Source organism: Coloeus monedula (assembly GCF_965178545.1).
Source record: "Coloeus monedula genome assembly, chromosome: 8".
Lineage (NCBI taxonomy): Eukaryota > Metazoa > Chordata > Aves > Passeriformes > Corvidae > Coloeus > Coloeus monedula.
In genome coordinates this window covers 33,144,939-33,162,645 of record NC_138788.1, presented here as the reverse complement: position 1 = coordinate 33,162,645, position 17,707 = coordinate 33,144,939, and the positions used below count along the sequence as shown (strand labels likewise).

The 17,707-nt window shown below is 48.0% G+C and overlaps 2 protein-coding genes across 2 annotated transcripts in view; one reads left to right on the top strand and one right to left on the bottom strand.

The window, feature by feature from the left end:
* Window positions 1–3,201, bottom strand: part of GRK5 (G protein-coupled receptor kinase 5) — a gene marked incomplete at its 5' end in the record, with an annotated part of 148,881 nt that extends 145,680 nt beyond the window's left edge. The window contains one exon of the mRNA XM_082286520.1: window positions 3,150–3,201. Coding sequence (XP_082142646.1) covers window positions 3,150–3,201 — 52 coding nt within the window. The remainder of the gene's footprint in view (window positions 1–3,149) is intronic.
* Window positions 3,202–11,261: 8,060 nt separating this feature from the next.
* Window positions 11,262–16,544, top strand: PRDX3 (peroxiredoxin 3). Its single transcript, XM_082285659.1, has 7 exons — window positions 11,262–11,316; window positions 11,392–11,467; window positions 11,551–11,692; window positions 12,414–12,549; window positions 14,748–14,851; window positions 15,665–15,830; window positions 16,346–16,544. Exons 1-7 carry the CDS (start codon window positions 11,281–11,283, stop codon window positions 16,397–16,399), a joined length of 714 nt encoding a protein of 237 aa, XP_082141785.1. The 5' UTR covers window positions 11,262–11,280; the 3' UTR covers window positions 16,400–16,544.
* The last annotated feature ends 1,163 nt before the right edge of the window (window positions 16,545–17,707 follow it).

Below are 17,707 nucleotides of genomic sequence, written 5' to 3'. Positions count from 1 at the left end.
GTATTTTCTATTCAGTCTGAAAAGGGATTAGTGATTTGTGAAATGGGACTTTGCACTCAAGAAATGAGAAATTATAGTTGAGGAAACAGAATAAATTTGCTCCTAATAAATAATGAATGGACTTTCAAATGCAGTAAATCTCCATTCTTGCATGTTCAGACTGGCAGACTTCTGAGTATAACAAGTACCTTATGTGTAATTTTGTGTCAAAACCTTCATATTCTGCAAAAATATTAAAATTTCCTGAAATTTATTCTCTGCTTGAAATTATTCACTGAAATGCATTTTTGTATGTGAACCACATTTACTCTTTTTGTTGCTCTAATAAGATTACTCATGTATCACATGGCATCAGTTAATTCTGGGTGTGCTTCTCATTGTGATCGTAAGGATTTAAGTGCAAGTATTTGTGTAGCAGTTATAAAACTTGCCCCCTGGTATTTCAGCTCAAAAGCTCACTTTACATCAGGGGTGAAGGAACTTAGACAAGGGACCACAGGAAAAAAAAATCTACCAAGGCCAGAGCAAAAGAGTTGCGAAATTTAAATCAATATTTGCTATAAAACATTTGTGGTGGCCACTCAGCCCTACTTCTGACTCCCTCGAATGTCCTCACTGCTGGATTTCACACTGCAGCTCTACCTAAACCTCTCTTTGAAATTCTCTTTGCTACTGAGAGTAGGTTTGTGTTCCCCTTGCAAATCTGACAAAACTTCTGCCTTTACTAACATTTGCAGAGTGGATCCCATCATTTTTCTTCTCCTAACATTAAGAACCCCATTGCAGGCACCAACCAGCATGTGACTGAGCTAATACAGCTTTAATTTTGACTTCACAAGTGGAAACACACAGGCACGTACTTGGCTTAGGCTACGTGTCCACCCAGCTAAATCTATTGATGGAGTCTGCAGGACCGGGAACAAACTTAATTTTAGATACCAAAATCCTCAATATATTAACTTGCTTTTACTCTTGGTCTTCCATAGGCTGTCTGTCTTCTTCATCTGCAACGAAAGCCACCTACATTACTCACTGCAAATTTTAAAACAACTTTACTCACAGCAGCTTGCAATGATAACTAAAGTGTGGCAACCTATCTAATACAGCAAATAATACTTGTGGCTCTGATGTCAGGTACATCATTTGCCCTTGGTTCTTCATTTTAAAAAAATTCACATCCTCTCAAAAAAAAAAAAAAAAAAAAAAAAAAGCTTTAAAAATAAATTAGCACCAGGCCTCCAAAAAATGTTGTTGGAGGTTCATACATGGTTTAAAGAATAGTTGGTATGGAGTTTGAAGGAAACCTTGATAAATTTCTGCCATCTGGATTATAGCTGACAGCTTCTTTAATATAACTCTAACACAATAAAGCAACATGACTGTAACCATCTTCCTGAGAATGGTAGAAAAGGACCATAAAACTGAGCGGCAGATTTGAAATTACTTGCAAAGTATCAGCTCTCTGTAAACAACACACAATAACTGTAATTAATACCAGTCCTTTAAAGTACTCTTAAAGTCTACTGAAATCTAAACTGGCATTGTATAACTGGTAGCAACAACTGCATCCTAAACAACATTAACAATGACAACTGAAAATAAAAGATCTCCATCAGAAGTCAAAACGTTATAATTCACTGATCTGCTGAATGGGATAACACCTTTGCCCTTGTTATTTGTAGAGCTTTTTTGAGAGGATCTCAGGACTTTACTCTTTAGCTAAGCCTCAAAAGTTCAACAGCCTGTGAGTTATATAAACACTATTTTACAATTTGAGTTATTTTCCCAGCAAAAGGATCGCTCCACGGAAGGACTATTTGAATAATCTCCCTTACAAAATGAACGCTGCTTTACTCGTACTTCCACAGCTTCAGAGTGACCGAAACTGAAGCCCACCCAAGCGGTGATCAGCCTCGCTCGCCGGCAGCTCCAGCGCTTCGGAAGACAGCGGAAAACAGGCTGCAGGTTGTACCGCACCTAAAACCGCCTGGTCCAGCAAGTGTTTTCAGGGAAGAAACTCTGAGCAAGGGCTTGGAAAAATGCCTTATTTTAAGCAGTAAGCAAGTAAATAAACACAAACATAAAAATGAGTTGGGGCAGACAGAAGGCGATCGCGCCTTGGCAGCGATGCCGCAACCGTAAGACGTGTTGCTTATGCGTGGCGCTCCCGCTCCAGCCGGAGGGATGCTCCCGGGCGGACGGGGCTCCGCGGGGAGCCCCGAGCCCCCGGCCCCGCCGTGCCCAGCGCCCGGCCCCGCGCTCCGCAGCCGCGGGAGGATTTCCGCCCGCGCGGAGAGAGGAAACCGCGTCCGCTCCCGACGGGGGGAAAGAAAGCCCCGGGAGCCCGATCCGCCGGTGGCTGTTCGGCTCTGCGAGTGCTCGGGGTCGGGACGGGGATGTTGCCGGGAGCCCCCCGCCGCAGCCGGCAGCCGAGCGTGTTTGCAGGCGCCCCGCGCCGAGCAGCGGCGGCTCCGCGCCGGCGGCTCCGGCATCGCCCGGAGCATCCCCGCTGCCCGAGCGCGGCGGCGGCCGCGGGGGACAGCCCCCGCTCGGAGACCCCCGCGCCACCCGCGGGCTGGGGGCTGAACCCCCAGCCCCTCTGTCCGGCTCCGGCTGGGGACAAACACGCTCTCAACAATGGGCATGTTTGCAGCAACATGATCTCACCTAATAACGCCGAATAAGGCAATGACTGTACGGGGAAGCGATACGATCCTGCCGGTCTCACCACACGGCGCGGAAAGCTATTTGCAGATTTGCTAAGCCCTTTTGAATGAATGCATCTGCAGCTGACCTTTAACAATAGACGCTGAAATAGCACAATCTGTGGGACCAGATTTGAGGGGGGGAGGCGGGAAGAGGGAAGGAAGAGACGGGTGAATATTGTAATCTCTGCAATCTCATTCACTTCCTTTCCCAAACCCCCGCGCACAGGGAAAAACAGAGGTATTTTCCTTTTCACCGGGGCTGTGTCTCAAGCAAGCCGTTTCCAACGCCGGCACAGCCACATGGCACCCCGACAGCCGCCGCCGCCGGGACCAGCGCGCATCCCCACCGGTGCCCGCCCGCATCCCGCGGGCATCGCTCCGCGGAGGGGCGACTGCGACAAGGATGCTCCAGCCCCCTCTCCCCTCCCGCCGCTCTCTCACCTTCCCTGGCTTTCAGCAAAACGGTGTTGGCAACGATGTTTTCCAGCTCCATTGACGAGCTCGGGCAGCGCAGGCAGCGGCACTGCAGCAGGACGTCACTCCGAGGTGCGGAGTCTCCGGGCGACCACCCGCCTCCTGCCCCTAGCGCGTTGTCCCCCCGCGCATCATCCCCGCTCCCCCGCGCTCCCCGGGCGGAGGCGGCGCTCCCCGCACTGCCTGCCCCGCCGCGCCCCGCTACTCCATCCTCCGCCCCGCCGGCTCCCCCGGTGGTTTGAGGGCTCGGGCGCTCCTGCCTCCCTCCCCCGGGGGTGTGGCACCGCGGAGCGGCCCCGCAGCCCCGCGCAGGCGCCGGCCCCGCCGGGCTGGGCACGCCGGGACGTGTAGTCCTGGAGTGGCCTCGCCGCACCTGGCGCCGGCTCCACAGCCGCGCAGGGTCCCCAGGGAGGGGCGGTCACTGTCCGCCTCGGGGAGGGGGAGAACACGGGCAGGGGCACGGGCAGGGGCCGGCCAGAGCGTTCCCGGCGGCGGGGGTGGGTGTTCGGTGCCGGCGATGCGCGGGGCTCCCCGCGGTCCCGGCCCCGGCACAGCTCTGGTGCCGCGCTCCACCCCGCGGCGGCGGCCCGGGGCTCCCCTTTTCCTGCCCGCCGTGCCCAGGGCTCCCCGGCCCCGCTCTTCGTGCTCGTCACCGCCCCGCAGGTGCCCACACCCGTGGGAAGGGGTCACCGGTAACCGGCAGACTTCTTCCTCCCCCTGTCAGCCCTTCTCGGGCCAGAGCTTCTCGTCTTTCTCGGGATCTCAAAAGCCCCCTACGGAAGAACCTGAGGGAATCCCATCTCTTCTGCCACACTATTGTTTTCACCCTTGTAAGGAGCTGTGTGAGGCATCGGCCACTTGCGGAAAGTTTGTGAATTTTAAGCGCTAGATTACAACATAAACTCTCTCCTGTCTACATAGGACAGATGCTCATGTCAGCATGATTCTGATTTTCCTAGCAACGGGGTAGATCGATTCAGCAGGTCAAGCAATGAAAGAGGAATAAAAACGACCCATTACTCCCACTGACACTCTTCCCCCATCTGTATTTGCATTGATTAAATCCACACGAAGCAAATCAAATTAACATGCACCTTCTTGTAAGTGGAGCATAGACACTACTTTTTTCTTCTTTTTTTTATTGTACCAATTTATTTCTTTGCACAGCCACACAGAAATGACTTGCAATAGCAGAGCTTGCAGACTGCCTAGAACACATTTTCTGAGCATAGGAAATAGATGAGAAATGCATTTAATGAATAATACCTTGGGGGTAAAATTGCTACAATAAATGCCTTTTGTACCTGATTAAGTGTCAAAGGTTTGACCTTTGAAAGTTATTGTGCATAGCAGGTGGCACTGCTATGTACAATCTTCCACAGCCTCTCTCCTGTAGCTTCAGAAAAACATTCAGAGCCGTTCCATGTTGTGGTTACTTTCTTTGTAATACAAGTTCTATACAGCAGCAGTTGTGTCTGTAAGTACCGGAAGATTTTTCTCTGATTAAATAATTCTTGAGGGAGAAATTGCTTCCTGGAAACCAGAGCCTTAGCACAGAGACGAGGCTCCTAAGGAGCATCTGCCCTGCTTGTTGTTTGAACTCTTCTGTGCAAGCACTGATGTAAACAGAGCAGATTATGCTCAGTTCTAAGTGCATTTCACATCCCTGCCCAGCCTCATAAGGACAATGCAAACATCACAACATGGCTGATGGTGGAAGACAGAACTTTTATTATACGGAATGTTTTTAATGCTACAAGCAACTCCTCTCTCCAAAGAACAAATGAAGGCATGTGTCTAAGTGTCCATTTTGTAAAGCACCACTCACTGCAGCAGCAGTGGGATTACTGCTGTCTGCTGCACCTCAGGATGAGGCTGTCCAGTGGAGAGGGATTTACCTTCATGGGAGACTCCACAGGGAGCACTGACTGTGTTTGGTGAGTTATTTTTATGGAGGCGCCTGAATGAAGAGGGCAAATCTTGAAGAGCTCAAGTATCAGTTGCACTGGAAATCAGCATGTGCACCAAACAGCTCTTCTGCTCCTCTTTTATCTGATATCTATATGTACCTCTAGATATGTGGAGGTATCCACAGTGTTGCCCTGTGGGACAAAAGTATGACTCCAGCATGCTGATGTTGTCCTGTATACTTTCAAATATTTAATTCTTGAAAGGGCAAACATATTTATCAAAAAGAGTTACGACAGATCTGTCTGGAGTTTGGAAATCCCATGGAGCTACCTAGTGTTCATGTGCGGCGCAGCTCCGGCGTACTCCACGATCCTGGCAACCAGAGGCACACTTACCCAGCTCCCACAGGAGCAGGGACAGCCAAGCAGCAGCGTGTGCTGCTGCCACAGGGGTTATCCCAGCTCAGCTGCACGGCTTTGCATTGAAGTGGACCAGAGGCAACCACATAACTTAAATGTGGCTGAGCGCAGGGAGTGGAGATATCTGAGCTCTGCTACCAGGCTGCTGAGGGTCTGCAATAATATGTGTGTCTTAGTTACACATCTACATGGAGAGCAGCAATTTTGACACCAGGGTTATTGGGAAGAGCAATGGAGAGGGGTTTTTTTCATTATTCTTACATTAACTAACAAAACCCCCTTTGTTTCTAATAAATCTAACTCACTGTGGTGCACTAAGACACGGAAGGAGATGTGTTCACTGGCACTCACTAGTGCTACTTTGAAAAACAAAATCAAATTGATTAGTCCTCACTGCATCTCTCTTTCCTACTGCATTTTTAAGCCTGATTATACCCTTGATGTATGACACAGGCCTGAGATGGATGGCCCCTTTCGTGGATGGGGCTTCCCATGTGTAGCCAGAGCGAGTACCACCGCACAGGAAGTCGATCACTTGGCTGTTGCAAAACCCACTGCAGCATTTGGACTCTTACCTCATGACTGCCTCACAGCTGTCAGTATCTTAATTCTCCTGTCACCTGGAACAACTGGTTCACAAAACCAACAACAAAAAAAAAAAAAATTAGGAAGAGGTAGATTTATTTATATCCGTTTTCTCTTCTCGTGACACAGTCCTTTAATTTCAAGCTATGTCCACACCTGATTTAATGGAACAGTCAGGTTCTCTGTGAATGAGGGAGAAGGAATCAGGAGACCTGTAAATCTGTTCCACTGCTTATCTGACTCTATTCACTCTTGTAAAATGGTGCTGAAATACGTGGACTCGAAGACAGGGTGGTAGGGAAGGAATGCAGGGAAGGAACACAGGCCTCTTTTGCTGGCCTAAAGATCCTGATTCAACCCTTGCTTTGAGAAAAAGGAAAATTTAGTCTGAATCATATGCAGAAGCAGCCAATATTGGAAGGAAAAACAAAAGGACAGGCTACCAGCAAAACATTCATATTCTGAAAAATGTGCTTTCAAAGGTGCTTAATGTGTTTAATCGTTCTGCTTTAAGATTTCCATCTGAAGTCATTCAGGAGAGACTCCTAAAAACCTAAAAGTGCTGAACATCAGGGTAAAGCAGGGCTGGCAGCCATCTTTCCTTTATAGGAAAAGTGAGGTTTGTAAATGAAACGCCAACACCAAGCGAGACCCAAATGCATCAGTGTAATAGGAACAGGGAAGCAGCAAGGCACAGTGTGATATTCTGAGCCACTCAAGGATGAGTCATCAGCAGGGTGGGCTCGCACAGCTCCAGCCAGAAACACAGCGGCAACACACCCAGTTTTATCCTGCCACCAGAGAAAACCACTTGGCCTCAGCACGGCCGCCTCGAAATGGCAGGGTAAGACCCCTGGCAAACCAGATGTCAGAAAGGCTTTTGCCTATACTTATCAATTGGAAACACACCCCAAGAGCAGCTATCTCCTAAATCCATGTTATAACAATTAACGCAGTAAAGCCCGCTCATGATTAGCTCTAAGCTGGTTGTGCTTGGAATTGCTTCTGAAACTTATTACCACGAATGGGCAAATTCTTTCTCCTCCTGCTGAGCTTGGGTATCAGCAGGTGGGAGCACACAGGCCTGTGAGAGCATTTGCAGGCAGCTGGAATATTTTTCCAGCGCCCCTGTGTGCAAGGACAGAGGCTGCCATCTACCAACAGTCACGGGGTGATGCATCGTGTTGCCTAAGCCAAACTTTTTGCTTTGGTTTAAATAAAAATGTTTATGCCTCTGTTGTTTTTTTTCCATTTCCCAGCCTCTTTTCCACTTACCTGTTTCCTCAAGGTAGAGGACAAATGATTGTTACAGTATTTGAGCACATGGAATGAAGTAACCTTCTAGAAGATGAGCAGATTTTCTTTTTAAGCAAGCAGCCCTAGGTATCCCATACTCTGCACAGAATTTGCCACTCAGTGATCCACAGCAACAGTTCTGATGTGCAACTTGCTTATCCCTTTTGTCAAGTTTAGAGAGAAACAGCTACTTTTCCCCTAAAATTTTGTTGTGTGAATGACGATCTTTCAAAGAGCTCTCTAAAATCTAACACTTACAAAACAATAATGGAAATGTCACACAAGCATTATCTAGTATTTTTTATCAACCAGTGTTGTAGTTTTTCACCAGAATGACATAGTTAATTATTCTCAGACAGGAAAAGAGAGGCACAAAATGGGAGCAGTCAGATAAGTATCCTGACCAAAAAGAACATTCACATCTCCCATTATCTATTCAAGTGCCTTATGGACTACTCTGCACCTTGTATACCAACTTCTGCTTAAAGCCTGCAGAAACCCCTGGAGAGTCTTTCACCAACTTCACATCTCAATTTGAATCAGGCTTAAAGAGAGCAAAGGAGACAACAAAAAGCTTTGGAAAAAGATGTGCATGTGGTATCACTCGATAGATTGATCACTCGGTAGATTGAGCTTTGGGTGTCAATAAGAACCAGGTTTAGCAGCTGCTCTAACCTGTGCAAGAGCCAGAGCTGAGGAAAAAGGAACTTTTATCAAGTGCTCTTTGGTAGTGACAAAGTCCATCTTCAGATTGCAGGGATGCTCAGTAAAAAGCAAAATGGAAAATACCCCCTGCTAAATGGCAGTAGTTCAAGCATTTGCACAGAGGTCTGAGCTGAATTACGCTGCCTCCTAACAAAGCATGAGCAATATTTCCCCACCTGCAAGCCAAGAGTTTAAACAAAGAGTTTTAAACAAATACAACTTTCCGGGGAGGGGGGAAGGACATCGGTTTAGAATACATCAACTTAGAAGTTGTGAATAATCATCTGTGGATGAGACAGCCATCCTCAGGAAATCCGAGCAACAGCCCTTTTCTGGCTGCCACAATGCAGCTCCCACAGCTGAGGGAAAGGAGCCCGGCCTCCCCTGGGCACAGAGTTTGCTGTCCAGTCCCAGGGCACTCGTCTGGGCGAGCTCGTCTCTGTGTCCAAGGGCATGTGCCAGGTTTCGGACACGAATGCACTCATGCCATCCTGCACTGCTCTGAAAGGAATCAGCCCAGGTAATGGCTGATGGTTTGCTGCTCTCCACCTACAGCCACTGCTCCACAGGTGTCCCAGGCTCACCCTCACTGCACACTGCTCCGCTGGCAGCAGGCACAAAGACCTTCTACACCTCTACCCTGGTCACAATCTCCACAATCACTCCTTCCCTCTCCAAATCCAAGGCTGCAGACTAGGGCACAGCTCACCCACACTCTACCTGACATAGTTTCTAATGTACAAATAGTTTACTGGCTTCCACTTTCATATTTTGAGGGATTTTTAAGCAAAAGTGCCCCAAAATTCCAGGCAACATGCAAATAATCTGAGTAGCTCTGCCAGACAACACCTGTCGCTCAGCCAGTGACTTTCCCAGCAGAGTCCCCCTCCAGCTGGCACTTTCCAGCAGCCCTGGTTTATCAGCAAGACTCAAAACTGAACTTCTCTCTCACACACCTTCAGGTGTTCCTTAATGAAGCGCTAATGAGAAGCAAGGGGTTGGTAAAGTTCCTTAACTCAGATCCTGGTAGTTCCCTGACCCCATGCTGTGCTTGTGCACTCAGAGCTTGTTAGCAGATGTTGAGCCTGAAGGGAACAGCCTCTAAATCCAAAGCACCAGTGATGCCTATTTGAATTAAAGGAAATCAGTGCATGCAGGAAGCAGTTACACTACTATGCAGGTGCACCCCATACTGGGGTATCTGTGTCTTGTACTGTCCACATTTTCTTCCCCCTCACCTCACCCTGACTGTAAGAACATCTCATCTCTCATACCCTTTTGCAGAACACCTCCATCTTCATCATCCCCTTTTGAGCACCTCCATCTTCATCACAAGCCCACGCAGTTATCTCTGTGCATGTATGAGTAGATAACATTATTCTGGCTGCTCTACTGGGAACTACTTCTTTTTTTGAGAAGATTATCAGAGCCACATTTCCAGCTGTCATTGTCTACACCTGGATTAATAAATTCAGGAGTGTCCCAGAAAGGTGCCAGCAACTGAAACTGGCCATGATGTTAAATGCCCGGGAAGGTCTCAGCACACTTTTGGACAACATCAACTAAAGCTGCCCCAAACAGTTCCTGGGCATACTAGAGAGTTAATATGAGCTACGTATCAACCCTGACAGGCAGGTTGAACACAACCCTCCCTCTTTTGAAGGCTCAGAGGGTTCACTGTTACAGAGGTGATTGGAGCATGCAGACGGATCAGTAGCAGAAATAAGTTCAGAAGTACGGATTTAGCATTTATTAAGTTCATCCTAGGGGTAGCTGACATTGCTCTGGCTGCCTTGGCTTTGGCCCCAGATGCTGATGGCTGAGCTTATCCTGCTAGCAGAGCCAGACTTTTCTCTAGTTCACAAGGTCCACCCTTTCTAAAATGTTGTGGATATTAATAAATATACGAAACCAGAAATTACTAAAACCCAGAAGAGAAACTGGGTTCAACTTGGTTTAACTGTTTAGATGAAGGAACAGAAAGAAAGAAGCTAGGAGCTCTGAAGATAGTGAAGGGCCTTGAGGGGAAGCCGTATGAAGAGTGGCTGAGGGCACTTGGTCTGTTCAGCCTGGAAGAGACTGAGAGGAGACCTCATCACAGTTTACAACTTCCTCATGAGGAGAAGAGGAGGAGCGGACACTGATCTCTGCCCTGTGGTGACTGGTTACAGGACCCAGGGGAATGGCCTGAAGTTGAGTCAGGGGAGGTTTAGGTTGGATATTAGAAAAACCACCAGGTTTTAAAAAAAACAGAGGGTGGTTGGGTGCTGGAATGGGTTTCCCAGGGAAGTGGGCACAGCACCAAGCCTGACAGAGTTCAAGAAGTGTTTGGACAACTCTCTCAGGCACATGCTGTTACTCTTGGGGTGTCCTGTGCAGGGCCAGGAGCTGGACTTTGATGACCCTTGTGGATCCCTTCCAACTTAGAATATTCTGTGATTGTGTAACTATAATCCGAGTGAGTTCAATAAAGTCAGAGCCAATTGCAGGCGTGTATCTGGAAGGTTTCTGAGCACAAGCTGGGCTGTATCAGCACACAGCAAGGACCACCCAGCCCCGCGCGGCCGGGGCCGGCGGGCTCAGCCCGGGCACAGCGCCGGGGACATGGCACTGGTGAGGCCACACCTTGAGTGCTGTGTCCAGTTCTGGGCCCCTCAGTTCTGGAAGGACACTGAGGTGCTGGAGCAGGTCCAGAGACGGGCAATAGAACTGAGGAAGGGTCTGGAGCACAAGTCCTATGAGGGACGGCTGAGGGAGCTGGGGTGTTTATCCTGGAGGAGGCTCAGGGGGGACCTTATCACTCTCCACAACTCCCTGACAGAACGGGTGGGATCGGGTTCTGCTCCCAGGTAAGAAATGACAAGACAAAAGGACATGGCCTCAAGCTGCGCCAGGGGAGGTTTAGGCTGGACATTAGGAAGAACTGCTTCACGGAAAAGGTGATTAGACATTGGAATCGGCTGCCAGGGAGCTGCTGGAGTCACCGTCCCTGGAGGTGCTCAAGGAAAGACTCGGTGCCCATGGTCTGGTTGACCCGGTGGTGGTCGGCCACAGGTTGGAGTCGATGGTCCCAGAAGCCTTTCCCAACCCCATCGATTCCGTGATTCTGTGCCTGTGCGTCCCTCACCGCCCCTCCCCGGTTCCCGCCCCCGGCGCTCCGCCCGCTCCGCCCGCCGCTCGACATGGCCGCCGCTCTGGGGAGGCTGCTGCGCGCCGCGGTGAGTGAGGGCCCGCCCGCGGCCCTGCCCGCCCGGCCCGGCCCCGCGCCGCCCTGACCCTCCCTGTCCCCGCAGGTGCCCGTGGCTGCCGCCGCCGGGAGGAGGGGGACGGCACGGCCCCCGCTCTGCGCCCGCCGTCCCTTCAGCCTCGGTAAGTGCGGGAGGGCGGGCGGGGGACGCGCCCCGGGAGCGCCCCCGGGCCCGGCCCGCAGCTCTGCTTTTTCCCCTCCGCAGGCGCCTCGCGGTTCGCCGCGGCGGTGACCCAGCACGCCCCGTCCTTCAAGGGAACGGCCGTGGTTAACGGAGAGTTCAAGGAGCTGAGCCTGGATGATTTCAAGGGGAAATACCTGGTTCTCTTCTTCTACCCCCTGGACTTGTGAGTGCGGGTTTCTCCCCTTCCCGCCGGGCCTCCTGCCTTGCTGAAGGTCATCACAAGCGCTGCAGGTCGTTCCTGGTTTTGCCCGATTTGGGCCGGTCTTGCAAGGCAGATGTGCCTGTTTCTAGAGCGTGAGTGATAAGATTGGGGGCACATGGCCATTGTGTGTTAAAGCAGTGGATGTCTGGAGAGCATCTTCTAGCTGCAGGGGCTGCATCAGGAACTGGCTGTTGTTCCTGTTACAGTCAGATCCCAGGGGTGAGGGCATTGCCTTGTAGTTAAGGGCTGCCTTGGAGACTGTCCTTGAAGCAGCAGGGCCAGCAGAACTGCAGCTACACAGCTTCAAGGAAAAACATGACAAGATGGGGGTCAGTCTGTCCAGAAGACTTGAATTGCCAAGAGCATCCTGGTGCATTTGGGCACATGGAGACGGGCTTAACCTGCAGTCCTTTCTACTATAGTTTCCAAAAACTCTGTCCCTAGCAGGGACAGTTTCTCCATGTTTGTAAAGAATCTGCCTAGAACTGACGGATGGTAACTGGTGTGCCATCTGAGTGGCTCTGACTGTTTGTTTGAGACTGAAACTAATCATGAGCAGGAAATGGCTAAAATTATCAGTCTAAAGAAAATGCTCTTCTGCATTAGTGCCTAGAAACAGACATGAGAGTCTTCTCAAGAGAAGATGGCAGAATTGTTACAGCCTGATCTCTCTTCCCACCAGCACCTTTGTCTGCCCCACGGAAATTGTGGCTTTCAGTAACAAAGCAAATGAATTCCGTGACGTGAACTGTGAGGTGGTGGCAGTTTCAGTGGACTCTCATTTTAGTCATCTGGCCTGGATAAATACACCACGAAAGGTATGAATCAAGTATTTGTGGGGGGCTTTCTCTGTTGGTTTGGTTTCTTTTCACAAGAGCTCCAGAGAAGAGGAGTTGAATAAACAATTGTGCCGATGCTGATTTTTAAAAGATTTCCTAAAGTGGTATGTGATCAACTTCTACATTTGATGACATAATTCTGACCTCTGTCTTTTGTTTCCTTTCTCTTTTTCTTAATTATTTGGTTTGGGTTTTTAACTCGTTTTGCTGTGATGATAGTCTTGTTGATTACATTGTATCCTTGAGCATTTATCTCAAAAAACAAATGCTCAGTTTACATGTCACTCTCCCAAAGTGCCTGTGACAGCTGATAATGCACAAAAACTATCACAGAAAAGGAGCAGCAGCTGTGTGGTCCTTGCTGTTAACAAATAGCCAACAATGGTGGCTTCAGGATGGAAACAAAAGAACCACCAGTTTATTGGAGCACTTGTATCATTAACTCTTACTTGCTGAAGGGGTTCCGCTCTTGCAGTACAAATGCAGGTTTTTGGCTTTCTTTAGGGGAAGAAAGGGATAAAGACAGCCTTTTACTGGAGAGGAGCTTCTTTCAGATGTGTATAAAAATACATGCTTTAGATGATATAAAACATCTGTCTAGTTTAGGTAGTTTCAGAGACCCACAAGTGTCCCAGGAAGGGGCAGAAGCACCTGTGCCGTCAGTCCCGGCCTGTGTGAACAGCAGTGTGCAGTAGTCCTGCAGGCTGGATGCCTTCTGGCACCACTGGAACATGCAGGAGAGGGAGGAGAGTCTGCTGGATTTAATACACCTTGGCCGAGCCTGTCGAGAGTATTTCTTTTCTGCATGCTTTGTTCAAAGCTCAGCAATGTGATGGTGGCCTGACTTCACAGGTGTTCAGGGTATGTCAGTCATGCACATAATATTTTACAGATGCACAGACTATTCTGAGTTGGAAGGGACCCACAAGGATCATTGAGTCCAACTCAAAACACCCTGCAAAGGGTGCAAAGAATTCCGTGGTGGCACAGGCAGGAAACTGACACCCAGAGAAGCTGAAACCTTGGTTCCTCTGACATCTGTGCTCAAAGCTCTGTAGGGAACTCTGTTGCAGACAAGTGTTTGCAGGATCAGGGTCTGAGTGGCTGAGATTACACAGTAATTCACTGATGATGCCAGGAATAGCAAAGCTAACAAACTCCAGCCTTGTTTCAAGGTTAGAGAGCTTATCTCTCTTGCAGTCTCAGTATGTGACAAAACTGAAAGAAATCTTGTTTGACTCTTCAAATAATATTTAAATTGATTTCTGGGAGGCAAAACCAATAAAAGTGCACTGAATAGAGCAGCAGAACTTTGACATACTGAGTGTGCTGGTAGGAGCATTGTTTTTGAGATTGTAGAATTTTTAAGGTTGGAAAAGACCTCTAAGACCATGAAGTCCAACTCACCACCATGTTCACCACTAACTGTGTCCTCAAGTGTCACATCCACATGGTTTTTCCCATGCCCTGGGAAGCCTGTTCCAATGCCTGACAATCCTTTCTGTGAAGATTTTCTCCTGCCATCTGATGTAAACCTCCCCATGTGCAATTTGAGGCCATTTCCTCTTGTCGTGTCCCTTGTTACCTGGGAGAAAAGGTTCACCCCTACCTGGATACACCCACTTTTAGGCAGTTATAGAGAGTGATAAGGTCACCCCTGAGCCTCCTTTTCTCCAGGCCTAATGCCCTCAGCTCCCTCAGTTGTTCCTCATTAGACATGTGCTCCAAAGTTTCTTTGTTCACAGGTTTGTTTCCCTTCCCTCCCCCTCGTGTTCATCCTAAAATATGCAGTACTGCATCATGTTCATCACTTAAATATGCAGTAGAAATTTTTCTATTCAAAGCTCCTGAATAGGGTACAAAGGAAGTTTTTCTGGAAATTTATGGCTGTTGCCATTGGTAGCCTTTTACCGCCAAAATAAGCAATTTTAAAATGCTCAGTGCAAAAGAAGTTTTCACTTTCCAAAGAAACAAAATGTCCCTGACTACTTTAAAACAAACAAAGAAAGCAAACCCAAGCAACACCACACACACTTGGTTCCTTTCATGGAGCAGAATGGCATGAATGGTTGTGTTTTGTTGTTACTGTACCCCCAAGAGCATGGAATCCAGCAGCCCAGGAAGGAGGATCCTATGAAGCATTTTGTAACCAAGTGGAACCTTACTCTGTTCTCTAGAGCGGCGGTTTGGGCAAAATGAATATTCCAGTTCTGTCAGACCTCACAAAACAGATCTCCCGTGATTATGGGGTGCTGCTGGAAGGACCTGGCATAGCACTGAGGTAAGGCTCGGCTGCTGGTAGCTCTGGTGTGATGTGACCCAACCCAGTCTAACCAATATAAGCCACACTGTCCCCTCCTGCAGGGAACTGGCATCAAGTGAGGACTCTGAGATGTCACTTCTGCTGCAGGATGGCTGGATCCCACCCTAGGAAAAGGACACCTGGCCATTATGGCTGGGAATGGCTCCAGGCCTCTCTGACAATGTGTGCAGGGAAAAGCCAGCCCTTCTGCTCTGAGAGAGGGGGAGAGCTCCATGTCACTAAGGAAAAAGAGCAGCATAGAAGGGCAATTTCTGTTATTTTTTTCCATAGTAGTCCCTGAGAAACAGTGGATTGGACAGGAGTCTTCTGGAGACCTTCAGTTCCTGATCTCTTTGGATCAGGAACTTTTGACTTTTGTTTACTGACAGATTAGGTTAATTAGTATGGTAAGATTGTGACTTTGGTTTTCACAAATATTTGTAGGCAACAGGATTTAATTTAGTAGCATAATGCACAAGCAGCTCTTCACTCAGTACCTACAGGATTGATCAAAAAGACATGGGCAGGATGCCAGCTTTCAGTTTTGAAGTACAGGTGGACCTTTGAGTTCTCCCTTTGCTCTGCCTCCATTGAAGTGTCTCCATGTGTACTTCATAATTTCACAGTACTATAGCAGTTGATCACTTTGCTAGCAAACAAGATACCAAATGCTGTAGTTCTGCTCCTAACTGATACATGCATCTAGGACTAACTACCTTGCTGAAATTGTGCATCCAGTTTCTTTGGCCTAGAAATGTGATTTGCCTTCCCTAAACTCCTGCTCCATTCCAGAGGTCTGTTCATCATTGATCCAAACGGGATCATCAAGCACCTGAGCGTCAATGACCTGCCCGTGGGGCGCAGCGTGGAGGAGACGCTGCGCCTGGTGAAGGCTTTCCAGTTCGTGGAGACACACGGAGAGGTGTGCCCAGCTAACTGGACTCCAGACTCCCCAACGGTGAGTGCCTGCTGAATGCTAAATAGAATCCTCTGAAATAGAATCCTAACCCTGTTTGTGCATGTCTGAAGGGCTGGGATCCACTCGAATGTCAGCGGCTTGACTGAATCCCTGCCGGTTGTCTAAACATGAAGCTTTTATTGGCTGGACCAATTTGGTCTGTCTGTCTGATACTGAATGTTGGATTTCTGTGAAGAAAGTTCACTGTTTTCCTTTTAGGATATGCAAATTGTGTTTAGAACTCCAAATTTGACATGTAGTCTCCATTATCTGATTTCAGGTTTTTTTACTTATTTAATACATTGTCATTTAACAGGGAAAATGTGTTATATACTTGAAATTTTCAGGTAGGAGTTGTACATGATCTAGACTTTTGTCTTTCAGCCAAGTGCAGAAACAGAAATAGATTACTGTTTTCATAAAGTATGCATGGATTTTCTTGGATAAAGTGTCAAATCTGTCATTTTTTTATCTTACCTGTACCAAGTAATAACTAAACTTTCTTTTCTTGACAGATCAAACCAAGCCCAGAAGGTTCCAAAGAATATTTTGAAAAAGTGCATAAATAAACACTCAAATATGTGGACAGAACCCTTAGTTACCGTACACTGAAGACATTAGGAAAACAGCTGTGATTGTAAAAATTTATAATAAAAATAAAAGCTCTCATCTTCTCATGTTTGAGGAGAAATTAAATGCTTAAATATTTACTGACTCCCTTGTCTTGCTTTAAAAAGGGTAAAACTAAGGCTTTCCCCCTATCTTCTGCAGCTTCAGTTTCATGGATTTCTGTGACCATTAATCATCTTCCTGAATGTGATGAGTACACAAGTTACAGTTGCCTTCCACTGGCTTTTCCCTCTTTCCTTAACTAGTTTAGGACCAGAAAATGTCCTGCATTTCCTTTTCTCGCACAACATTAAAATCTGTTAAAAATTTGAAACAATACAAGGATAGAATTTTGATACATGGTTTGCTTTTAATGAACTTTGCAGAAGAAGAGATGAATGTAACAAGTAAAAATAATTTAAAAATCATTGGTTTTGTGTGTAAATGCACTAAAACATGAAATGAATGTAAATATGTGCCATTAAAAAAAAAAAAGGTGCAGCTACTCAGGAGCAGTGACAAGCATGAACTTTAATTCTGTCTGGGAGATGGTAAAACTTGAACCCCCGTAGTGCACTTACTGGAGCGTTATGGCGAGTTTACTGTCACTTGAATTTGCTTGACTCTTGTGCTGCTTGAAACTGATGTAGCATCTCGATAGCTGTAATAAAATAATCTTAACATGGACTAGCAGCTGGTGTGGTGCTTTGCTTTTGTTTCACTTTCCCCCGAGTCCTGTTTCTCTGTTTTGAGGAAGTTGGATGTGTTGCATTGCCTCGGGAGCTCCGTCCTGCGCCTTTGTTCACAGCGGTTCACAGCTGCCACGGCCCGTGGTGAGCAGCCCACGGACACCAATCCATGCTGGAGGGCTGCACACATCAATACAACACTCAGGGGGGTTCTGTTTTTCATCTTCTGTCCCTTTGAGCAGAGAAGCACAAGGGAACCGCCTTGGCAACGTGGTTGGTGTGTCCTAGGTTAGCTCTAGAACGGGGAGCAATGCTCCCAGGTAACAAATGATAAAAAAGTGAGACTGATGTGCCGCTGTGCCTGCTGATGCTCCAGGTTCCAGTACTTGCAAGTCTTTTCAGTCCCACCGTTCGGCTGTTTTGTGAAATGTAACCATAGAATTTTTCCAATAAACCTGAACTTTGCCACACCTCGGGTGGCCGGTTTGTGCCTGCGGGGCCCCGACCCCCTGACCTTCACCTGGCCTGGCCTTCTCCTCCCTGCCCCATCCCGCGGAGGACGCGGGGGTTTCTCCGCAG